Source organism: Callorhinchus milii, unplaced genomic scaffold, assembly GCF_018977255.1.
Source record: "Callorhinchus milii isolate IMCB2004 unplaced genomic scaffold, IMCB_Cmil_1.0 Scaffold3, whole genome shotgun sequence".
NCBI classification, from domain to species: Eukaryota; Metazoa; Chordata; class Chondrichthyes; order Chimaeriformes; family Callorhinchidae; genus Callorhinchus; species Callorhinchus milii.
In genome coordinates, this window is record NW_024704744.1 from 36917947 (window position 1) to 36944261 (window position 26315).

A 26315-nucleotide genomic window follows, 5' to 3' on the forward strand; every position below is an offset into this window, starting at 1 on the left:
CAAAATGTCAGAAGGGTTTCTTTCGATTTATTTATTTTTGTCTTCCCACTCAGCTCATATTAACCCTGCAAACCAAACTCATAATGTGCTGAGTGGCCCTAGCTGGACAAGCAATGGGATGCTTGCTAGACAGTGTTTGTCATATCTAGCTGTGTGGTTTTGAGTGATTGAACTCCAGCAATACCCCAATGCACACCCTGAGGGCCTCAAGCCTTAGCTCTCGCCATCCTGTGCCTAATAATTTCCAGAATTAGGTAAGCAGGGTGCAAACCTCCAGGGAGAAAGTACACATTCCATTCCAGACAAGGACCATTTCCACCATATGTTGCTTGCAAATGAGGAACTCTGTCTCGTTTGGATAATCCTAAGCACGGTGATGGATTTCTGCACATGATCAAAACAAAATTCCCAGACCCAGCAACGCAGGAACCACTGTATTGTGTCCAGAGAGTATTTGTTCATTTCAATCCACACCTATCCCTATATCCTCTAATTGTGTTGACAAGCAAATACTTACCCAATTCTATTTTGGAACAACTAAGTGATACAATGTCGATTGTTTTTGTTGGGAATTTGTTCTGTGAATCTGTTAACCTTTCGGGAAATAATTCTCATCCTTATTATGATTGAGGTCTTTTAATTTTAAACATGTTGCCTCTTGTTCTGCTCTCTTTGCATAATAAACAAAGCTCACTTACATCTACACCACCTGTTCCTCCCATGATTAATGGTCTATTTGTAATTTTACCTATGTCAGACCTCAGACACATTACAGGATGTGACCACAAGAGATAATACAGTTTGATAATATTATCATTATTTTGTTGAGCTGGGAATTACTTCATAAATTAGTTTGAGTTAAGTGTTGCTGTGTTCCCCAGTAATAATGGTTCAGTAAATTACATATATTTATATAGAAATTCTTATGTTCTTATTATATAGTTTGGGACACGGCATGACATGCGACTTCCAAGATGGTGGAAGGCGAACTGGATGAACTCTAGTTTTCTTTCGCCCAGTAAATTCTTATGTTCTTAAGTTAGGCTGTTCAGTACATGTTGCAGCAACGTGGTATTGAAAGTGTTAATGGCAGCAGAGAAGATGCAGATCAATATCTTGGTTGTTGAGGAAGTGTAATTCAAGGAAGTGTAATGCTTGTTCAGAGCCTTGACTGAAGAATAATGGTCTTGTCTGTACATTCATTGAATGAATACATTGGTTTCAATACCTTCTGTCTATGTGAAGCCAGGACTAAAGTTTGCCAATGACTGAAGTGAAGGTCCTTTTCACTGTATGTGTTTTGTGGTGAGTGGCATGTTAGGCTGCTTTCTGTAATTGATATGAAAAATGTGGACTTGTGAGTAAATGTCAAAAACACTTGGTCAGTAATTGATGATATGTGAACGTTGCCTAAACAAGACATTCAAGGGCATTCTAGCCTTCCATTGCATAGGGAAATGTGATAACTTTGATAAGTGCTTTTTGTCGCTGATAGTGAGATATACTGTAGGAACTTATGAATACTGCAAAGGTGAACGGACATACAGTAATTCTATCAAACCATGATTATTATTTCTAGTATGAGTTGATAGATAGAAGAAAACCTTCATAGACTCCTTCATTGAGGTAAATATATTCTGTATCTTTTTTGCTTTTTAAGTTTCTGAAGGAGGCTGCAGGGACAGCAGTATGGCTTTCCATTCATTTAAAGCATAGTGGCTGTGCTGGACCAAAGCAAGAGAGAGAATTAAACAAACCATATGTGTTACTAGTAGGAGAATCAATACAGAATAGTTTCTATAAGAAATTGCCAGTGTATTTTTAAGTAGAGTGAGAAAGAGGAAAATTGGAAAATGGCATACAGTAAGTTATGTAAAGCTTTGCACTGCCATGGAATTCCAGAAGGTTACTGCATTAAATTGCATATCATTTAGACTGGTGGTTGCTATATTTAACCCATTTTCCCAATTAACACTATCAAGAAATCTTGCAAGAGCTTTTACATTATAGAAGAGAGTGCAGCAAATGCCTATGGGATTTGCAAACAAAATTTACAGCAAAACTACTGCTACTTTTCTCTGCCTTACTATTGATTTCTAATGTTGCTGCGAGTTACACAATTGAAAACATTAGTTACTGGACTTGCTCAAATCTCAATATGTATTAGCTATGAAATGAGGATAGTACCAATGAACGTTTAGTTCTAGTGTTGAATATCTGAAACAGACTGCTATTAACAACATGCCGAAGATCCAATCCAGTTAAAAGAGATTCTTGCTTTGTAGTCTGTTGTGAGGTCCAGGTTTATGTGTGGTCCTTGTGTTCCTAATGTGCAGACATGAAGCAAATTCCTTTCTTATAAGCCATGATGGGTTTACACAGTCTTATACTGCCTAAAATAATATGCATCATTAAATGACATATCAATTATGTAAATACAATATATGTAGTACGTGCTTACAATTATCTATCTCACTATTGTTTTTTTTTGACGTTAATGAGAGAATGATTATTGAACAATTGAACTAAAGGTCAGCATATAAAATCTATGTATTGATATATATATGTACATATAAAATGTATATACATATCACAAAATATGTAATGTATTCCAAATTTCTTTATGTACATGTGAATTGCTTCATTATTGTTAAGTATTAATGGAGTTATAGTGCTACAATCGTCTTATATCATCATGTACAACCCACATGACAATTGCACAAATCTCTCCCATCAGCCTTCTCTTATGCCAAATAAACCTTAATGAAGGCTGCATTGCTGCTGCTGAGAAAACATTTTGGTTGATGCCTGCAACTTGTTTCATAAGATCAGAAGCACTCAATATGTACACAGATTTCCTAATAATTACATAACTTGCCAGTCACAGTTCCATATTTTTTCTATTATCTCCAGTATTCAAAAAAAAGTGTAAAGTATACCTCAGTCACAGCTCCTAAGAGGCATGGAGAAATGAAATGATACCTTTTCCACTGTTCCACACAGACACACTCCTGTGACCAGATCCGGTGGAGGTATCAACTCACTGTTGACCTTCAGTATCTGACTATTCATTAAAATCAGGAGTTGTTTAGACTACGGAACACAGAAGAGGATAATTTTATTTAATATACTTCCCCTTCTCCCCTAGTAACTGACTCTTTTTAAAAATTGTTTTAACATTATGTTTTATCAGATATCAGAATATCTAAATGTACATAATGGGCCTATTGGTTGTTATCAGTTTTCTTTGGAACTAACAGCAATGCATAATTTGCACAATATCAGATAACTGGATCAGCTAATGCGGTTAAACAGTTTCAGAAAGCTGAGTTAGGCAGACAGGCTCTGAAGTAATGCTTTTATCTTAAAGAGTTTCTGAATACCTGAATATGTCTGTTGTATATAATACAGTACCTTAAATATATAACAGGGATAAGCCTAAAACGAAAAAGTGAATAGTACATACTGAGCTGGATGGACTACATTTGCACAACTACATTAAGATAGATCTTGGAACAGGCTGGATTCAAAAAGTGGATAGCCTGAGGTGTGAGTACCTAATCTTTTTGGTCATATCTCCAGTATTACTGTGCAGTGAGAATGTTTCACCTGACCATGCCGTGTCTGTATGGCCGTTGAGACTTGTGAACAAGGAATGTTTCTATCCGATAGTAATTCCTGTAAATCATTTCTGGATCAACCCTTAAGCTACATAGTTGTGGAGTTTTTAAAAGGTTCTAATGAAGTCAAATGCCACTGAAAAACATTAACGTTTTAAACTAAATGTATTGTCGTTTCCTCACGTAGCCCTGAATTATGAAGACCTTCCATGTATAGAATTAAATCTGAATGATTCTTGAAAAAGCTTCTTATACTTAATTGAAAAGTGCAGAGCCATTAAGTACAGTATTCATCATTTTCCCTTAATGGGATTACTCTTTTGGTGTGCTATGTGTTTGCAGTTACATGCAATGTTACAGCATGAAATAGGCCAATTGGCCCAACCAGTCCATACCAATGTTTATACTCCACATGAGTCTCCACTTCTCCTAATCCCTTCTCCTATACCTCTCTATTATCTTCTCCCTCGTCAAGTTTAATCTTAAATATGCTGATGCTTTTTGCTTCAATCACAATTTCTGGCAGTGAGTTCCACATTCTCAAGAGTAAGGAAGTTCCACACCCTATGGGTAAAGAAGTTGTTGCTAATCTCCTTTTCAGATCATTTAACATTTTGCCAGATAAGATGTGTTGATTGGATTAGAGAACCTCTTTGAGATGTACTGTATGAAGATAAAGGCAAGTGTAATTCTGTTCTGTAATGCCTGTCTTTTACTTTCCAGAGTTACTGAAGATGATTTGGTCAGAAGTAGTTCCTGGGGAGCTAATGCCACAATGAAGACATACACACATGGAGCAGCTACTGTAATTTTCATCAATCTCTTCTGCTCCCTGTTGGCGCAGCCTGTGAATGCAAAGTCTGGTGGCAGTATCCATTTTATGAATGGCAATTACGATGGTCACCCCATGCTGTACTTTGGGAAGGAAGATGTGGAAGATCTGCGGGTCAAAGCTCGAGGCTCCCATTGGCACATTGCAACCAGGATCCGGGATGCAGTACAGATTATGTTGTTGAACCCAGTGGAGTACTTGCCTCCCTGGGATCCAAAACATTTTAGTGCCCGTTGGAATGAAATGTATGGCAATAACCTGGGAGTGCTGGCTATATTCTGTGTGCTTTTCCCTGAGAGAACTGAAGCTCTGGAGTTTACCTTGGATTACATGGAGAGGATGGCATCTCAGCCTAGTTGGTAGATTTTTGTCTTGATTTTTCTAACCAGCGCTGGCGAGTTCACTTATCTACCATGTTTAACTGAAAAAACACAAAACTTTTAATTAATCTCTGCTCAAGAATGAAATGTTGGAAGTAACCACTAGATCAATGGGAAAGTTGTTATTGGTAGTGTTGTGCTGTGAACTATACATACATGCTTTGAAATGTCTCTGTGCAGTAATAATAATAATAATCCTTGCGTTTGATATAGCGCTTTTCACGTTTTCTAGATGTTTCAAAGCGCTTCACAGAATAGACTGTGAAGTGAATTGACTGTATATTTGTGGGCAAAACGCAGCAGCCAATTGCGCACAGCAGTGTCCTACAAACAGTCGTGGATTGAAGTGACCAATTTATTATTTTTTTCTTGAAGGATTATTATCAGGCGTGTAGAGTAAGGAAACTTACCCAAAGTTTCACCCTGCCGGGAATCAAACCCAGGTCTCTCATTTGCGAGGCGAGTGTTCTAACCACTGAGCTACAGGACTCATACAAGTCAATTAATATGACTTATGCAAAGTATGAGTTCTCTGTCAAACTTGAATAGAATATAAACTCTTCAACGGGACTTGGGAAGATGAACGACTTAAGCAATTATATGATTAATACAGATCAGACTTATGCGAGTTTTACTATATATCAAATGCAAACATCTGATAAATCCATTCCCTCCTCAGTCCTGAGAACTGATGCCAACTTTTAATACCTCTGCTGCTGCCCCAACTGAGAGTGACTAGCATGACAAGGTCTGGGGATTGAACCTAGGGTCATCTGTGATTTGTTTAGCTCAGTTTCATACCAGATAGTTACCTTAACAACTGAATCATGTGTGTGTGTGTGGGGTGGGGGGCTGAATATAAAATTGGATATGAGGAAAATCATTGAAATTAATTCTTCACTCACTAGGATACACTTAAATTACGGCCTCTAGTGTAATGCCCAGTAATACCTAGTGTTATGACTCCCTCTGGGAGAGACTAATGGAGAGACTATATTGCTCCTTGCCCAGTCTTTTTAACCTGCTTTGTGTACAGTGTCCAATAATGGTAAATAGACAGTCAAATGTGGTTATTTAAAACTTTTTGATAGAAGGATTCCTAGTATCTATGTTGTTCTTGTGTTTATGTTTCTAAATGTCACTGCATTCAGAATGGTTTAGCATGACTGAATATGCAGTCTGTAAAAGTAATCATGTTTTCTATTAAGAAGCTCCAAGATGTGAATCAGTTCAGACTGATTAACCCTTGTTGTCTCCCTCGATTGTCTCATTGAACTATGCAGCAAACACATCCCAAAGCTCTTTCTAATAATAATAATCCTTGCATTTGATACAGCACTTTTCACGTCTTCTAGACGTCTCAAAGCGCTTTATAGAATATACTGTAAAGTGAATTGACTGTATATTTGTGGGCGAAACGCAGCAGCCAATTGCGCACAGCAGTGTCCCACAAACAGTCATGGATTGAAGTGATCAATTTATTATTGTTTTTTTCTTGAGGGATTATTATCAGGCATGTGGAGTAAGGAAACTTGCCCAAGGATTCGCCCTGCCGGGAATCGAACCCAGGTGTCTTGCTTGCGAGGCGAGTGCTCTAACCAGTGAGCTACAGGATTCCACAACGCCCAAGTGAAATCTGATCTCTCATTAAAGGATTAGGCTAGACTGAATGTTCAAGTTTAAGTAAACAAGATATACCAAGGAATATATTGTCCAGACCATCATGTAATTTGGTTTGAAACTTAGGAAATCATGGATGGGTTGGTAATTATTTAAGTCCAGTCTTTAAGGCTTCCTTTGGTGCGAGTATGGATCTGCAGAACAGAAGGGAACTAAATGAGTAATCCATTTCTACTACATCTATTCTGGGCATTATGTGTAGCTAAATGACAATGCTGTCTCTATCTTTTCCTTTGTGAGGAAGTGCCAGACCTCCTGGACTCTGCCAGTAAGACTATTTTTGTCTTAAAATTTAAGATTGTGCAAAATTATAGAAAATTCTTGAATTGAGCCTTAATTTGGAAGCCAGTTCTTTTTAAGAATCTTGGAAAACTGGCTTCCAAATTAAGAGTGAATTCAAGAATTTCCAGAATTCCATACAATCTTAAATTTTAAAATAAAATGGTCTTGTCAATGAAGATTGGGTGGACATTTGGGCCTCAAGAGTATATTTTGATGGAAGACTGTAAGAACACAACTTATTTAGTGGTGAATGGTGATGGACCCTGTAAAAAAAATCAACAACAACAAATTACATTCACAGTAAACTTTTGATAACTCGCCACTCCAAGGGAGAAGGGCTCAATGACTAGCAATCCAGAGAGGCTGGTTAGGCATAGGTCCTCCCGAGCTGCAAGGGGGCACTGTGACTGGTGCAGGCACTCGGTAATGTTTGGGCACACCTGCTCAGTCAGATGCATCGCAGAGGCCTCTGGTCTATTGGAGGGTCCATTCCTTGGCTTCTTGGCCTATCCTGTCACAGGATAGGCTGGGACCCTACAAAACTCTATCTTATAAGACTAGTCATCTAATCAATTTTTGCATTGTAAGTATTTCCAAGAATTTCTGGAATGAGATTAATTAAGTGTTCAGTGGAGTGACAAGTAAAGCGGCATCCTTTATTAACATTTTGCATAGGAAACGGCCAGGATACTGATAGCATGGCCACTTAAATGGCAGTGACAAGCTAAGCCGGGATCTTGTTATCAGGAATTCACTGTATTAGCACTTTTCATGGCAGGAGGAATTCCCAAGACACTGTACAGTCAGGGGTTTGTACCTGGGGGTTGTATTTGGGAGGGGTGGGTCCAAGAGAGGGTGGGGCAAGGGAGCAAAGATGACCAAAGGCAGGGTCACAGAGGAAGGTCTTGAGACCTCCTTAAAGGAGGCGAGAGAAGGGACAAGGTAGAGGGACTCTGAGATAAAGTTTCAGAGATTAGGGGCAGATAAGATGAAAGCCTGACCACTCATGGTGGGGTGGGCAGGATGGGGGAAGTGAAGCAGGTCAGCGCTTGCTGAGCAGAAGGAGCAGGCAGGTTGGTAGGGTTTAAGAATGTGTTTATAAATCGAGGTTCAGGGATGCACAGCATAGAGATTACCATTGTTGGGTCCTGTAGCTTAGTGGTTAGAGTACTCGCCTCACAAGCGAGAGACCTGGGTTTGATTCCTGGGCAGGGCAAAACGTTGGGCAGGTTTTCTTACCCCACACATCTCTGTTTACCTAGCAGTAAGTAGGAACCCAATTGTTAGACGAGTGGCAGTTTGCTTTTCCAGGGGTAATAGTCCCTTCAAAAAATAATAATAATAATTTGGTCAGTCAATCCATGACTGTTTGTGAGACACTGCTGTACGCAATTGGCTGCTGCGTTTCACCCACAAAATCTACAGTCAATTCACTTAACAATATATTCTGTGAAGCACTTTGAGACATCTCGAAGACATGATAAGGCGCTATATCAAATGTAATATTACCATTGAACCAGTCATGTCAAAAAGCATGCTGGTGATTGTGTATTGCAACACAGCTTTCAAGATGATGAATCATTTTAGAGTTAATGAGATCTTGGATTTTGGAACAAAAGAGGGAAGCAAGGCACTTGGGACTTGGCAAACTTGTCTCCTGGTTATTTCATGGAAAATGCGGCCTGGATGATTTCTTTAAAGAAAAGTATTTCTTTACTGTTTTTCCAGTTACAGCACTGGAGTCATAGTCTGGGAAGATCTAATAAAGAACTATCAATGGAATGTCTTCAGTGTTATGCTTGTGGAAGGAGAGGGGGCTCAAGCAGAAGTGCTTAGTTTTTTTTTGTATTTAAAGCATTCATTATACGTTTCCTCTCTTCAAAGGCTGGTAAAGGATGCTCCATGGGATGAGGTTCCTTTGGCTCACTCCCTGGTGAGTTTTGCCACCGCATATGACTTCCTGTATGATCATTTGAACAAGTCTCGACAGGAAAGATATGTGGAGGTTATAGCTGATGCCTCTCGATATATGTATGAAATGTCTTACAGCCGTGGATGGGGATTTCAGTACCTGCACAATCATCAACCCACCAACTGTGTGGCCTTGTTGACGGGAAGCCTTATTCTTATGACTCAAGGTACGTAACACTGTTTATTAGAACCCTGTAACATATCCAATAGTGTCTCACACAGCTAACATGTGGGCCCCCTTGTGCAAAGTCTTCCAACAGAAACATTGCTAAAGTATTTTGTGGTCAATTGTAGTTACGGAAAATCATTTGACTCACACAGACTTCTCGTTTTTTAAAGTTTTATTTGCATACTCTTCTATTTGCTTTTCCATAGAAATCCATGACACAGCAGGAGGCCATGGTGAGCTAATGGTAGTGTCAGGACCTGAAAGAAGCCATCTAATCTTATCGCAATTCCCAGCAATTGCCGTACCCCTCTTGCGTGTGCTTAAATGTCTTCAAAACCTTTCTCTTTGACCGTGCCTTCAGCTCCCCTCTCGACTCTCTTCCCCCTCCTCGCTCCCTCCCTTCCCTCCCCTCACCCTGACCATTTCCCCCCTCCTTGCTCCCTCCCTTCCCTCACCCTGACCATTTCCCCCCTCCTCGCTCCCTCCCTTCCCTCCCCTCACCCTGACCATTTCCCCCCTGCTCGGGTCATGACCCAACTGTGCAGTGCCTTGGGACGTCCTCCTGACGTGAAAGGCGCTTTATAAATGGAATCTTGTTGTTGTTGTTGTTGTTCAATTGACTGCTCCAACAATCTCCCCTGGAAAACCATTCCATATTTTGGTAATCATCAGCTGAACTGAATTCCAATCATCTATGGAGGCACATCATTATTTACAGATTAGATAACAATAATGCAAATAGATAACAATATAGCAATTATGCAAAACATCTTTAGTAAATAATTAATGCAATATTTAATGGTAAGTTGGCACTGCTTTTAAAAACAGTTTTAATCAACTATGATTAACTTTAATGACCTGTGTATCTATGGCTACACTTCTTGAGGGTAGAAATTCTTTCACTTTGAAACTCTTTGGTTAACTTGATTTCTTAGCCAATTTTAACAAGTGAGCTGGTCTTGCGTAGCCCGCTGCCAGTGTTTCTCTGAGCTGGCAGTAACCTCAGTCAGGGAATTCAACAAAGATTGAGAATTCCACAATGGGGAATTGTGCACCAAAGGCCAGGCAGGTCTGTAGTTCTCTATGGGACTGCTGATGACACACCAGATAGCCTGATAGGACCTCAAGGCAGCTCCTGTTAACCTTGCAAGCCATAGCCCTAACAAGTAGGGGGTCCTAGTTGGACAAGCTGTGGGAAGCTTGACAGAAAGTGCAAATACTCTCCAGCATTAGATAGACAGTCTATTCCTCTGGGGAGAGAGTGCACATTCCATTGAAAAACATGGGAATTTTCATGTATGGGTGGCATGGATGGAACTCGTAGTTTGGTTTTGGTACTCTTAAACATGTTGTTGGGTTTCAGCATGTGTCAGACACTCAGCTGACTGTAAAATTTGGGGAGGAGATGAATCTGGTCTCCTATTACTCCACCGTACCAGGTGCTGGTGTTCACTGATCATCATCCCATCTTTCTGTAGTGTTTTTTAAAAAANTGTTTGGACACTGGGCGATATGGAACTGAATGAATGGAGTTATTTGACTAAACAATGTTGTCAGTGTGTTGTCTGATGACACCAGGAGTACATCATTATCAAAGCAATGCTTTAATTAGATCTGCTTGTGCCTGTGCTGATAAATTATTGGCTCAAATCTCTGCTGGACAAACATTGAAATAGTTAATGTCAACTAGTGGTGGGGGGTGGGGTGGGTTTGCACTGGTTCAGTTGTGCTCAGATATTCAGTGGGAAGCCTACTTCTTTTTGTTCATTATATTACCTGCAAAGATCCATTGAACATTTCCAGTTCTTTTCAACAATCTATTTAATGATGCAGTGTTCAATAGTTTTTTTTATTTTTCCCCAAATGTCTTCCCTTTCCTCCTTAGGCAGGAACTCATTGTGGGAAGGTTCTATTAACTCTAGTCCCCATCCGCCAAGTGGCAATTATTCATTTATGACTCTAGACACAGCAAGGTCTCCTAAAAGTTCAGCTGGCTAAGGAGGGGAAAGACATCACAGTCGAGACCAATCTTATCTTCACCTGACATCTACATACATTCATCTCCAGCAGGGCGTCCATTAGATAGTGATCAGATTCTTATGGCCTTAGCATTGCCTTCAAATTTAAGACATTACAAGTTTGGAAATTCAATCTTAATTGGAAAGCTGCAGCTCTTAAAGAAAAACAAGACCAAATTCCAAATTTTGTATAATCTTAAAATTAAAAACAATGATCTTAAGACTAACACGATGAAACATGTTGAACCTCAGGTTTTGAATTTATTCCATCTTATATCTATTTATCTAATTTGCTTAACATACCACAAAGAAAATCTTTTATTCTATTTCTATTCCCTTTGCAACCAATCCATGTGTATTCTTCTTGTATTCTGTTGTGAGATTCAGTCTGCAAAGTTATGCTGTCTGGATCAGCTTTCGGCATCATTGAAATTTTCATAGTTCCAGCTGTTCACAAAGTGAAAGGTTTTTACATTCTCTTTGAACATGGTGCTCTTCCTTAATGTATTCCATTCTATGTGTTTATTTTTTCCCCTGTGGGAGTGGAATTAATTTTGTGTTTTTGTAATTGTACCTTTGTGTTTCACAATTATCTTTCATTTCGTCTGATCAGTCCTGTGCTGCAAAAGTTATGGAAAACATAAAGTACCAATCAGGATAATAATAATCTTTGTATTTTGATATCCAATATTTGGATAAGCTGATGGGACACACTAATTGACCTCCACTGAGTAGTTAACAAGGCTATTAATGCTTCCCACATAAAGGGGTAGGCTAAAAAAATGAAGTAGGCAGCGAGAAATGTGTGACTCACTTTTGTACAATCTTTTTTTGGAATTTCATGCATGGGTTTATGTTGCTCAGTTGCAGTAACCTAGCTGCTAAACAATTGTAAATTCTTTGATAGAAAGATAAATGGTTTCTTGTAATATGTTACACAATTTTTGCACAATCTGGGGTCAGCTGCAAGAATTGTGTCATTGCACTTAGAAGTTCTAGCCTCGAAGTAAACTATTTGGCCTGTTATTTTAGCATCTACTGAAGCTAAATACTTTAATTCTTATTCCCTGTGCTTCTCCACCCCCATACTGATTTTCATATTTCTCCTTTTTAAGCATTTATCCAACTTCCTCGTAATTGCTGTCACTACTGACGTTGTTAATAAATATTATGAATTGCAGAAACTGCTAATTTTGGAACTACTTTATTGCCAGCACTCTCTGGCATGTAAAGTGCAAAAGTGTACAATTGATAAGTGGGTTAGAACAAAGGGAGTCCAGCTTTTGTACTTTCCTATAAGACAAAGAGCTTCAGAGGATATACTGTAAAGTTGTAGTGACTGTGTATTTTGTAGGCAAGCACAGCAGTCAATTTGGGCAAAGTGATGACCTACAAACAGCCAAGAAGTGAGTGACCAATTACTTGAAGCTATCATGGAGCCTCTAATCCCCATTAATGGAGAAGAGGGGAAGTCAAACATACATACTAAACATTAAGGATTTAATTTAAAATATCAGCTGAAATTAATTTGGGAAGGTTTGGGGAAAAAATTCACATGGAAAATTTCTATGAGGTGTTAGCTCACAGAAATTATTTGGAGAAAGAAAAGGCAAAGGGCAAAAGTTGACCGCAGTCAACAATCATTATATTAAAATAATAACAAAAGTATGTACAATACTTACATCCCTAGCGATGTGCATTCTGCTGTGTGTTTCCGCTTCTTAGCTTGCAGCTTCTCAATGAGCGCTCATGAGCCTGACTCAGTCCATCCCATTTCTATGTGAAAAGGAAAGAGAGTAAGACCCCTGTTGATGTATCCCCAGGGCAGAAGGGAAGGAGGAGACAGAGATCAAGGTCATGCATTCCATGATTTACGGCTGCATGCTGTTCGTTAACAACTAATCTTCAGCTCCCTGGCTCATTCCAAACCCCCAACTCCTGCTCTTCCTCATTGGTGCGATTAAAGTCTCCACTATGATTTCTGCCACCATCAATTCCTGCCTATCTCTATGCCATCCATTTGGTCCCACTCCATGGTCATTATCTTAAATTAAAATAATGTGCAATATTCACATCCTTAGGTATAAATATTATGAGCCCTGTTAGGTAAGAGCTTTGTGCTGCCCCTCTCCCCCCCTTTCTTAGAAAACATACAATTATTTCTGTTTACAGCATTGACAGCCTGGCTCAGTTGATAGACCCACCCTGGGATTTTACTATTACAATTTACAATCTACTTTGATTTAACATAGTCTATGCTGTGTTGCAAGTAGGCAGCATTGGTGGATGGGCTGTCATTCAGAATAGATGTTAAACCAAGTGAAAACCAAGTCTGCCTTCCCAGTGAATATTAAAGATCTTTTGATATGATTCAAGAAGAGAAGGGAATTTCTCCAGTGTTCTGACCAACATTCCCTTAGATAAAATTGGCTATTCACTTTATTACTATTTCTGGGACTTTGCTAATGTGCAAATTACATTTACATTTACAAAATACACATTCTCCACACTTCACAGTAAATGGTGTGAAGAGTTTTGAGACATCTTCCTGTTACGATAAAGCTCCATGTCAAATGTAAGGTTTATTAGACTGTCTTTTGTTGATCTCACCTTAGCACTTGCCTTCAACTCTTCGAAAGGATATCCCGCTGTAGACAGGACCTTGTGAAGGCATTGGTAGCATTTACCCAGGCCAAAACCTCAAGCAGAATCCTGCTTAATAGCCTCAGCTCGGACCAGCCAGCTTGAAAAGTTCAAAGTTCTCCTCCTCCTCCTCTTCCCCCCCGTCATAACGCTCCTGCTGGTGATGCTATGTTTCCAGTTCTATTTCCCACTGAAATAAATGGGAGATATGTCCTCATGGTAATTAACATTTTGTGTTTTTTAACTGAGGGTCACCACCTCATTCTGATAATGGCTTCAAATTCAGCCTATTTTATCCCAGCCAGAGATTTAAGACTATTGCAACATGAGCAGTTTGGCACAAAGGAAATGTACATAAACACTATCTAGACCTCTTTACTCGAGAGTAATGCAGGAAGTAACATTGGTAGCAATCTGTTGACCAGGAAGTCATCATTTTTTTTACACACGTGAGCTAATTGCACACACAGTGAATGCAGAAACTGACCAGGTATTGACATGTTACCAGGGCTGCATTGTATAACAGAACAACTTGATTTTGATTAAAGAATTTTTTAAAAAAAAACTATAGTGTTTAATGCTAACTAGAGTTTGAAATTGAACCTAATTTCCAAATTATAAACTATCATTTAAACTGTAGAAAGCCCCTAATAGATATATACAAAGACAAAAATAGGATATTCTTCTTAAATAAACCAAAACTACATAAAATACTATTTTTGAAATATTTTCATGTCAGCTGTTTCCTGACTAGAGAGCCTTCATTTGCAGCTGCTAAACACCTTTTTAATCACAGGTTTGCTAACATGCTTGCCCTTAAATTGTGCTCTTTCCCTGAGCTGTTTATATGCTGATTCAATCGTGTTTTTCTCAAGATGAGTAGTCCAGTGACGTTAGTTTAAGATAATGATTTTTGATTCTCGTTCTCAGTTTTGTGAGAAATGTACAAATGAGTACTTCAGTGTGAATTTCTGCAATTATTTTCCAGTGTTTGAAGATGCTGTTGGAACATGAAGTGACAAGTAACAAAACTGTCCCGCTCTTGAGTTATAAACTGCTGAGTGGCTTGCAATGGTTAGGTCTTGACTTATCGTAGCCCTAAAATGTATTTTTCTTTGTAACCATCAAAAAAAAGTGTTGCCATAGGCTCAATTATGTGTTTGCTTTAAATTTTTGATTTTAGAAGTTTCAGAGTTGTTTATTTTTTGTTAAAAATGATTTTTTTGTACTCTTTGACAATATTTAATGAAAAAAAGTACAAATAAACATATAACAGCAACATTTAATTGAACTTGCTTATTGGATCTTGTTGATTTTTGTCATCGTTTTTTAACTCCAAACATTGTCGGCTTCCTGTTTAGAAGATCATCATAGATGTCACTTCTGTGCTTTGTACAAGAAGATGGCATCAGCAGTGCTTCCTGTGCGCAACCCAGTGGAAGTGGAGTCCTGTAGCTCAGTGGTTAGAGCACTCGCTTTGCAAGTGAGAGACCTGAGTTCAATTCCAGGCAGAGGGCGAAACCTTGGGCAAGTTTCCTTACTCCACACGCCTAATAATAATCCCTCCAAAACCAAAAACAATAATACATTGGTCATTTTCAATCTCCAACTGTTTGTGGGACATTGCTGTGCGCAATTGGCTGCCGCGTCCACCCATAAATGTACAGCCAATTCACTTTACAGTGTCTTCTGTGAAGCACTTTGGGACGTCCTCTCGACGAGAAAAGCACTATATCAAATGCAAGGATTATTAAGTGGCATCAGTATCGTGTTGACCCATAAGTTGGAAGTTAATTTGTCAGCGTTTGAAGCTGGGTGTATTGCACTTCCAGTTAGCAGCAGTCCACAGTAAGCCTCCTCCATACGTGAGGCAGCATTATATAGTGGGGCATGCAGTACTTTGTTTCCTATTGTAAGTGCAATTAGGACTACACACTCCTAACTGTGTTGTATTTTGGCAGTCAGAAACCCATTTAACTGTGATGATGCTAAGTCTGTGAAGATGCTAAGTCTTCAGTCATCTAAGAGCTTAATAATAATAATAATCCTTGCATTTCATATAGCACTTTTCATGTCTTCGAGACATCTCAAAGCGCTTCACAGAATATACTGTAAAGTGAATTGACTGTATATTTGTGAGCGAAAGCTTGTGATTTCTTTAGTAACATTTCATTGACTTGTGTAGCTAACGTGGTTTGTTTAAGCCAAATTTTCATTGAGATGCGAGAGTAAATTGAGGGTATACTTGACGTAGCGCCTTATCATGTTGTTGAGACATCTTAAAGTGTTTCAAAGCGGGTAACCAATTTGCACACAGCAATGTCCCACAAACAATCATGAAGTGAATGATCAGTTTTATCTGGAGGATTGTTGGCAATGTCAGTTTTCTCCCTCTCCTAACTGCACTTACAATTTGCTGAGGGATGGTTAAAAGGGAGCCAGATGAGACTGGACCCTCTAGAGAGAAATCGTACATTCCATTCCAGACACAGTGAAATTTCCCTAAGCACTTGGCATTCATATGTGGGGCTGGTTTGGATACCTTGAAGCATGGTGATCGGTTTCTGTGTGTGTCAGACCGACCAAAAACAAAATCGTTAAGCAATGGTTGTGCACTTTGGTTGGCAAACTGGTATAATATATGGAGTTTTAGCACTCACGCCACAACAATAATGGGATTCAGTTCAATTCACTGGCAAGAGTGAAGTACCAATCACTGGAGCAATTTTGTGAAGAATGAGGTAGAATAATGTCTAGAAGTTGATCTTCTCTGTCTCCTGCATTCAGTTTGTTAGTTATGTTGGGTAGAGGTCTGGGACTAGGTCCACTGCACTTTCTGAGTAGCTGGAAGATGAACTGGACTAGCCAGGGGAAGAAATAGATGAATTTTTAAATGTAATATTTATAAATTTTACAGCACATCTGCCTGTCTCTTTGTTCCACCAATTTCATTGAAATGGGGAACAATGACATGAATTAGCGTTATCATGAGTCTATCTAAGTGTGTAACAATAGCTCCACCTAGCAGCCAATGTAAAAATGACCAAGCTTTTTACATTCATAATACAGCAAAACTCCTCAAAGTGCTGTACATGAAGAAGAGAAGCACTTCAGAGTGAAATCTATCCTAAACACCAGTAAGTTGTATATGCCCAGCTCACAAATGAAATAAATAAAAGAATTCAGCAGCCTATACTTGGCCCTCTCCTTTTTTTCATTGACATGATCTCCCTCAATGGTATCATTCATAGGTATGGGGTCAACTTCCACATGTATGCAGGTGATACCCAAATCTGTTTTTCCTCCACTATTCATTACCCCCAGTCCTCCTGATATTCTTACCTCCTCGTCTGGCAGGTCTGGATTAGTGCTAACTTTCTGCAGCTGAACATGGACAAGAAGTTATTTCCTTGGATCCGATCAATATCTTCTAACATTCAGTTCTGAATTCCTTAATCTTCCCTGCCTACCCCTCAGACTCACCAAACTTATATGCAACCAAGGTGTCAGGTTTGATCACTAGGTGTGCTTCCTGCTCCACATTCAATTCATGACTACGACTGCCTTCCGCCAGCTCTGCCATATCGCCTGCCTTTGCCCCCATCTTACTTCAAACTTTGCTGAAATTCTCATTCATGTTACTGTCATCTCCTCCTCAATTTTTCCAATGTACTCCTCAATGGTCAAGGTTCAAATGATTCAAAACTCTGGATGCTAGTTAATTACAAGTTGTTGGTGGTGTATTGCTGTTCAACTTGCTGTTCAGTAGAAGTTACTTATTTGACTGTTTTGACTGTTTTCTTCTATGAACTCTAGGTTACCTCCAAGAAGCTTATCTGTGGACAAAGCAGGTCCTTGCCATTCTGGAAAAGTCAATGGTTCTGTTGCAGGATGTTAAGGATGGCTCACTGTATGAAGGAGTGGCTTACGGCAGTTACACCACCAGATCCCTGTTCCAGTACATGTTCCTAGTACAGAAACATTTCAACATCAGCCACTTCGACCATCCATGGATCAAGCAGCACTTTGCCTTTTACTACAGGACCGTGCTCCCAGGTAGGAATTTGCCAATAAGAAATAAAGTTCCCTTTAATTACACTTCAAAAGTGCTTTTATGAACAAAGACTTTTATACACTGATCCCATAAAACCACTGACATCTCAAGGAATAGCTGGCCACGGAAACGCAGAAATAAGGGACACAGGAGGAAAAACAAGACACTCCTGTCCACTCTTACGCCTTTAAAATAACCTGCACTGTGTGTGGATCATGTGGTAAATATGCTTTAACGCATTACTGGGAGTCAAAAAATCTCTGGAACAGTGCAGAGTTCAATGTGTGGGACCACAGTCCCAAGGATACCTCAGGTCAGAGGCAAAACCTCACAAGTCAACATGACATAACCAGGGTTTGCTGCAGTTTGCGTGCCTGATGCTTTTAACAGTAGTTACACCATTCCAGAACTTTTTCAACCCCACCATGTAGGAATTTTTCAAAAGTATTTAAAAGCTGTGTTTGATATTAAAGATAGAGAATCGGGATTGAGTGATATGTACTAGTTGTGTTGGTTCCTGTTTACAATTAATCCTTCACTTCAGTTTCCTGTGCAACGTAATATTAAATTAGGCATTTCGATCAGATTTGCTGCATGCAATACCAGCTTTCCTCCCGAGTGAATGCCTTATATTAAAAAAAGGGCTTGTTTGATTTTGGTCACCCATCTGTAAATATCAGTTTACATTCTGCTGTGTATTATGCTGAATGCTGTACATTCATTCAGCCAAAAAGCAATATTTTATTAACTAGATACAATACTGACCTTCTTGTTTGAATGTTTCAAGGGAGTCTTAGAATCTTATTATTTTTTAAATATCAGATGTAAATAGCTTGTGGGCTTGTATTGGGAGTGTTGCTTCCAACCAAAATATTGCAATTGACAAGTGATAAAACTACACTCATCACTAATGAACAATGAAACCTTTGTTTGTGTCTCCATTTGGCAATTTGTTAACTAAGTGGAAATAATCACTTAAAGTTCATTTGTATGCATACAAATTTTCTAAGCGAGACCTAACCTGACATTGGCGTTCCTGCAAACTTCTACTTGCACCTCAGAAATTTCCTAACAGAGACCTAGGACTGACAAAGCACTGATTACATTTGTTGGTAGATTTTCAGTTTACAGTTGAGGAATCACCAACATGCCATTGGTTATTAATCTAACCAGCAATTATACATTTGTTGCGTCATCTACGTAATATCTCTGTGTACATACATGTTCAAAGCTTTGCATGGAGCACACAATAATATGTCAACTTGTACCTGAATAAAGAATATATTTACACCCAAAAAAAATATTTATATTACGCCTTTCACTTTGGGAGGATGACTTAAAGGGCTTCTGTGATAGCCCGGGGTGGTGGGAGGTGATCAAAGAAGAGCGCATTATAAGTCTTAATGTGGGTTTTACTAAATGCCTAATTTAGTAATACGATGCACAGGAGACTGAAGTGAAGGATTAATTGTTCACCAGATGGCATACAGTTTACCCTAAACTGAAAATATCACAGCAGAGGGAGGGTAAAGGCATTATGTTCTGATCAAGTTGGTGATGCTATTCTAAGAAGACATCTATAGAGGGAGATGTTGTCACTTCCATGTCCACCAGAGAATTTTTCCTCAGTTCTGGTTCTAATAAAGAACCACGGCAGAAATGTTGACTTATCTTTCTCTTTCAGTTGTTTTTGGTTTTCTCTGCATTTCCAGCATTCTCTGTTTTTATTTGCAACATATTTTTAGTTATTCTACAAACATTGTTGAACCTATAGCCCTATTTGGGTGAAAGTGCCAGAGAGTGACAAACAATAATGATCCTTGCATTTAATATAGCGCCTTATCATGTTGAAATGTTTCACAATGCTTCACAGTAGATACTGTCAAGTGTAACGACTGTGTATTTGAAGGCAATTACAGCAGCTATTTTGTACACAACAGCAACAAGATTACATTTGTATGGCGCCTTTCACGTCGGGAGGACGTCCCAAGGCGCTGGAGAGTGTGCAGCATTTCAGACCCGAGCCTGGGTCGGGGGAGAGAAGGGAAGGGAGGGGAAAGGGAGTGGCCGATGGCATGTTGCACAGTTAGAATATCAATGTCCAGTTTACTTGGAGTATTGTTGGCAAGGACACTGAGGGAAACTCCCTTCTATTTTCGAATAGCATCATGAGTGCTTTAATGGCCAAGTTATACATTATTCCATAATTTTCCTAGAATAGTACTTAAATCACATTTTTTTATATATGAACAGTAAAAGCAGAAAGATCTTGACTGGGCATTAGTGTCTGGAAGGAAGCATTGCATTAAGTGTGAGATATGCCTACATGTGCAGTGTTTTGCTTTATGTTTCTAATGTCTGTCGAGGAACCCATCAGTAACTAACTGGCCTGTTCTTTATGGTACAGGAAGAAACACAGATAAATTATGAAAAAAATGCAAAATAATTTATAATAATAAATGTCTTTGCTTTTGATATAGCACCTTATTTTGCAACGTCTCAAAGCAATTCATGGCTTTCTCTGTAAAGTGTTGTGACTATGTATTGTAATATTAATAATCTTTGTATTTGATATAATGGTCACCTCAAAGCGTGTGATTTACCATAAAGTTTAAACTTGTGGGGTAGTGCCCTGGTGCACTTAACAGTTACGGTGCTTGATACTGAGCTGGAAAGAGTGGGGAGGCAAAATGCATGGTCGAAGAGGAAGGTCTTCAGGTGTGATATGAAGATGGGCAAGGAGGAGCAAACCAGAGGGATTGAGGCACAGAGTTCCATAGTTTCAGGGCATAATGGCTGAAGACACAGCTGCCAACAGTGAAACGGAAGGGACAAGGGATGTTGAGAAAGCTGGAGCCAGCTGAGCGCAGGTGTGGAGTTTGGTGTAGATAAGTATACGGGTGGGTTTAAATTAATTGAATTTTATGAATGGAGTTGCTGAGGGGACTGGCAAGGAGGACTGTATTTGTAGGTGAAAGAGGCAGCAAAGTTGTCCACAGCATTGTCCCATAAACAGTCATGGAGTGAATGACCAATTTTATTTTTTGTATTATTGGCCAGGACACTGGGAGAAACTCCTTGCACTTTTCAAATAGTGCTAAGAGATCCTTAACATCCACCTGAAGAAGCAGAAAGGACCTAGATTTAACCTTGAGTATAAAGGACAACCCCTGAAACCATGCAATGCACCTCCAGTACTGCATTGCAGTGTCAGCCTATACTATGAGCAAAAGGATTTAGATTGGTAATGTAATTGGGCAAACACATCATAACTGAAATCAAACAGAAAAATGTCAGGTAATACAGATAGGCTAAAAAATTATTGGACCTAAGTATGCAGTATAATGCTTAGAATCAGGTTACAGCAAGGAGATTTGGAAAGAGACCTGAGAGAAACAGCAGATCCAGGAATTTAAAATCTAATAGAGTGTTAGGATTACAGAGCCAGTGGTTGAACCTTACTTGGAATAATAGGTTGTTTTGGTCATAAAATGATTTGAAAAGGTTATAGAAAGGAGCATTAAGATTAATTCTAAGAAAAGGGAAAGAGGTATGAAGAAAGATTAGAGAAATGTAATTTTCAGAATGTAGCAAGACGAGGATTAAAGCAGACCTTCAGCACAAAAAGTAACAAATGTTACCAATAGTATTTCAAAGGCAAAATAATAGTATAGGAGGATATGAATGAGAATTATTGAAAAATCCATTTAGTCCAGAGTGCAGGAAATACATTGGCAATCCTTTGGAATAATACAGACAGTAGTAACAAAGCAACGGTTTTAGTCACACAGCCTAATACTCAATTTAGCTCCACGTTCCACCTAGCCAAAATAGTTCAGTGACTCATCTATTTCATGATCTAATAATCTTTCCTCCATTGTGTAGTTTCCCTACAACACTGAATTGTGCCTCAGAAACAAAATGATTTCTCTCCTAGGTTTTCAAAGGACTGTGGCCATTGCCGACTCAAACTACAACTGGTTCTATGGGCCTGAGAGCCAGCTTGTGTTTCTGGATACTTACATCATGCGCAATGGTAGCGGCAACTGGCTGGCACAACAGATCAGAAAGAATCGGATTCGGGAAGGACCAGGCACACCAACCAAAGGACAGAGATGGTGCACTCTCCATATTGAATTTCTTTGGTAAGACAAAGGATAACTGATTAAAGAAAGTAATCAGTATTACATTTCATTAGGGAAAGGCCCAAAATAATTCCTAGTAATGCCAATTATAAATAATAATATTAATATTCCTTACATTTGGTATAGCGCCCGTCAGATCAGGAGAACATCACAGAATGTTTCACAGGATATACTGTAAGGTACAGTCACTGTGGGTTTTATGGGAGAATTACTCAGCAAAAAACAAATTTGCATGTAATCCAGTTAAAAAAAACGAGATTAATAACAGTACCAACCTCTAGAGTTCATCAGGGCAGTCAAGCATCAGAGTGGTTTAGGAGCTAATGACAGAGATAGAGAGAGTGCTAGGGCATGAACGAAATAGGCAGATCTGTTGTTAGACAGGCTGGAATAGTTGTAGGCGTGCTCCCTGGCTCCCAATACAACAGCAAGTGCAAATACACTATAGAACTGAAGGGCTGCATGTCTTCATTCCATGTATCTCTACTATTTCCTTGCTTGAGTCTCTTTCCAAGTTGCCTGATCCCAGTTACTATGGGAAATCTTGTTGCTGTAGTGTCTTTGCCCTTGCTGTTGTATTGGGAGTCAAGGAGCAGTGCTACGACTATTCCAGCCTGCCTAACAACAAATTTGCCTATTTCTTCATGCCCTCGCAATCTCCCTATCTCTGTCATTAGCTCCCAAACCACTCTGACGCTCGTCTCCTCTGCTGGACTAACTTGGGCTAACCGCAAGACCCCCTGCTTCCACTGCACTGTCATTAGTGGCCAATCTTTCAGCTACTACGTCCCTAACCTCTGGAACTCCCTTTCCTGAACCCTCTGACTCACCCCTTCTATAATTGCCTTTAACTCCCACTTAAAAACCTACCTCTTTGAATGCATCTTTGTTTTTTTCCCCTTTTATCCCTCCCTTCTCCCTTGCTCGGCAATCTGCCCTGTTCTTGTAAAGTGCTCTGAGACCTGAAGAGTGCTATATAAATGCAAGTTGTTATTAAAAATATAAATAAAGTTTCACTGAACAATTGGAATAAGAATTCCAATGCCATTCTGCACTTCTTTGCTAATTATTGACTTAAAATTCATTTAAGAGCTAAAGAAACCAGGAATGAATTCCTCAAAGCCCAGTAAAATAAACATGGCCACTGTTTGGAATTTAAAAACCTCGAGGGAGAAATCATTCTCCAGAAGAAGTCAGGGGAGAAATTTTTCAGTATTCCCATTAGGACAGGTTTAAAAAACGTGATTTAACTACAGTTTCTGCTCAGTCGACAAACGTTTTCTTTAATTAAACTTGCTGTTAAATAAGAAATGGAATGTAGTTAGGAATACTGTAGTTTACATCCAATAAAGTTGTTGGGAGAGTAAACCAATAATCACATCTAGTGCTCAGAGCTGGAGGCAGCAACAAAGTAGACAATTCGAGGGCAACTTCCGTCATATGATAGGATATTGTGCCCTGTGGCAGGTGGATTGGCAGTAGGAATCCTTTCCGGGAAGCATTGATTCACTGGTTGGAAGATTGTTGAGGAAAGTATTAAAATATGAATGCATAGAATTGTTGAGAACAGTATTGGATTATGAATGTATAGAATGATGCTTTGCAGCTCAGTGACTCAGTCCCTCCCAATTTCCAGATGTCCTAATATCAGTTCTGCAGAGGCGCTGAGTGGAGACAAGGCTCTTTGCCAGAGGAAAGAAAGAAAAACAAGAGGTGTGCCATTATAAACTCCATGTAAGCTGTGGTTGGCAGTTATAGTGACTGGTGGAGAATAAGATGCATTGCCAACCAAGATCAATGTATATACTGACAATTAATACAATGCATTACAGGTTACATTTATATAGCACCTTTCACATCAGAAGGACATCTCAAAAGTGCTTGAATTAAATCATCGCCCCTCAGTTGTCCATATTCTAGCATGTACCTTAGACCTATAATATCATATGATAATTATGTTCCTTTCAAATGTATTTTTTAACTAGGTATGATGCTACTTTAACACCAGTGCCACCTCGAGATTATGGGTTGTCAAAATTGCATTACTTTGAAGACTGGGGAGTTGTAACTTATGGAGGAGCCGTGCCAACAGAAATCAACCGGCCTTTCCTCTCCTTCAAATCTGGTAAACTGGGCGGACGTGCAATATTTGACATTGTTCATCAGAATAAATATTCCCAGTGGATTACAGGTTGGAAGAATTTCAATGCCGGCCATGAACATCCGGATCAGAATTCTTTCACGTTTGCGCCGAATGGGGTTCCTTTCATCACGGAAGCTTTGTATGGACCGAAGTATACTTATCTCAACAACGCTTTAACCTTTTCTCCAGCCACCTCAGAGTCTTGCTTTCCCCCTTGGGAGGGACAGGTGACGGAAGCCTGTAACTCAAAGTGGTTGAAATACAAACATGGGATTTCTGGAAATAGCCACGGACACATTGTTGCAGCTTTGGAGCAAAATGGGGTGGTCTTTATCAGAGGAGAGGCAGTGGGGGCCTACAGCCCGAGCCTGAAGCTGAAGAGCTCCCAAAGGAGTCTTCTGCTTCTGCATCCACAGCTTCTGCTCCTAGTGGATCAAATCCATTTAGAAGAGGACAGCCCCCTTCAGAAAATGAGTGCCTTTTTCCATAACACAGATGTAGGGTTTCAGGCGACGTCCAAAGATGGAATACATGGAGCATTTGTTCAACAGAAGGATGGCCAATATAGAATGTTTTGGATGGATGATCAAGGCAACAGTGAGAAGGGCATGCTGTCATACAAGGTGTATCCTCGTGGCTATCCATACAACGGAACATATTATGTGAACGTTACAACCACGTTGAGGTACCCAATCACCAGAACAGCCTACATCTTCTTTGGGCCTTCTGTAGAGATTCAAAGCTTTACCATTCGGGAGGATTTGGATCGAGTAGATTTATATATAGCAACAAATGATAAAACCTACACAGTTTATCTAATAACTGGGGAGACTCCTATGAAACCACTGTTTGCCATGGTACTAACTGACCGTCAGAAGATCGTGTTTGATAGAGGCTCTGCAGTCAGGACTGATTCACTGAAGGAGGTGGAAAACTATGTGAATGTTGTTGAGGAAAATCTTCAGCACGCAAAGCCAGTCTTTCAGCAGCTGGAAAAGCATATTCTGGCTCGTGTATTCAATACCGACAACTTCAGAAAGACCGCTGAGCGTCTCCTGAAACTGTCTGGCAAAAAGAAGACAGAGGAAGCCATTGAGAAATTATTTTCTATCTCCAGGGCACAAAGTAAGGCGAAAAAAACCAGAAAAGGAAAAAGCGAAGGCGATAAGTTTTCTAACAACCTTCCGGATATTTTTGCACAAATTGAAATGAATGAAAAGAGAGAACGGAAGAAGCTTGTGGAGCAACTGAAAGAAGAATCTGATTCCAATGAGAGGAACGAGGATGTAAGGGAATTCTTTGACTTTAAGGACCTTCCTTATGTGAAACCAGAAAAGGCCATAAACAATAAGGTTGCAAGAAATCGATATGTCAATCCAAGAGCCACTATTCGAAGCACTGCACAGTCCCTTTCAGCTTCCTATACGCGACTCTTTTTAATATTAAATATTGCAACATTCTTCTTCCTGTTAGCATTGCAGCTCATTCGGTTCCAGAAAGCCCCAAGCCTGCACGCCCAAAGATTTCTCTATGCAATACTTTTACTGGACTGCTTTGTACTACTTTGCTTGTACTCATCTTGTTCTCAAGCACAATGCTAGAATAAGGAAGTCCTCTAGTGATCAGTCAAATAAATATGCAATAATATTATCACTTGAAGTACGTTATTGAACATATCAGGATTCTACATACATTTTGACAAAGTATTCTATTGAAAGGAAAAACTAAAAATATGCAGTTTATTGAGCAAAACCCATTGCTTTTAATTTTAGTTTGATTTTCTCCTCCATGCATCGCCAGTATGCATTGTATTTGTGAATGTTTTCTTTATGTCTGTAACTTCTGTCCTGTTTTAATATGATTACCCTGGGAACTGGTGATTGGTTCCATGTTTCACGCCTGCCTAATATCTGGCATGCTGTTCAATCTTGTTTTGTTCACATCTTGTCAAGTCAAATTGTTCTTTTAGTCTAACAAGATCCTTGCCTCCCCATTCGCCCACAAAACACACAGTCACTACACTTTACAGTAAAAACTGTGCCGCTCTTACAACAGCTGGTCTTGCAGCTGGATTGTTCATTTTTTCCATTGTTTCCATGGTCCGTCTGTAAAACATGAACAATATTTGGCATTTCCTAAATGATAAACTGCTTTTTAAAAAATTCTCCCAAAGAAACTGATGACAAATATCACACCACATGTCACAATTTTTACCCCATAGTTTCTTTTCCATCATTGCTACACATGTGGAATGTATGATAGTTTCCACTGGCGGGTGGGTCGATAACCCGAGGACACTGATTTAAAATAGTTGTGAAAAGAAATAGAGGGAAGGTGAGGAGAAATTTTTTCACAAATCGAGTTGTTCGAATCTGGAA

At 39.4% G+C, this 26315-nt stretch overlaps 1 protein-coding gene and 1 long non-coding RNA gene across 4 annotated transcripts in view; one reads left to right on the forward strand and one right to left on the reverse strand.

Annotated features, from left to right (window-relative positions):
• dse (dermatan sulfate epimerase) overlaps nt 1-25587 on the forward strand; it is a 43425-nt gene extending 17838 nt beyond the window's left edge. The window contains exons 2-6 of one of the 3 annotated variants that reach the window (XM_042333338.1): nt 4344-4811; nt 8679-8932; nt 17412-17651; nt 21587-21794; nt 23431-23501. In XM_042333338.1, the coding sequence (XP_042189272.1) occupies nt 4396-4811; nt 8679-8932; nt 17412-17651; nt 21587-21794; nt 23431 (1119 nt within the window). In that variant the 5' untranslated portion in view covers nt 4344-4395 and the 3' untranslated portion in view covers nt 23432-23501. Of the gene's footprint in view, nt 1-4343; nt 4812-8678; nt 8933-17411; nt 17652-21586; nt 21795-23430; nt 23502-23779 lie in introns of those variants that run through there. The other 2 variants (XM_007899637.2, XM_042333339.1) reach the window with 2 other exon arrangements.
• On the reverse strand, nt 9535-13616 carry LOC103182569. Its single transcript, XR_488328.2, has 4 exons — nt 13563-13616; nt 12635-12728; nt 11256-11399; nt 9535-9626 (listed from the first exon to the last, which is right to left on the reverse strand). It is a non-coding gene; the product is annotated as an uncharacterized LOC103182569 (long non-coding RNA).
• Nucleotides 25588-26315: the final 728 nt, after the last annotated feature.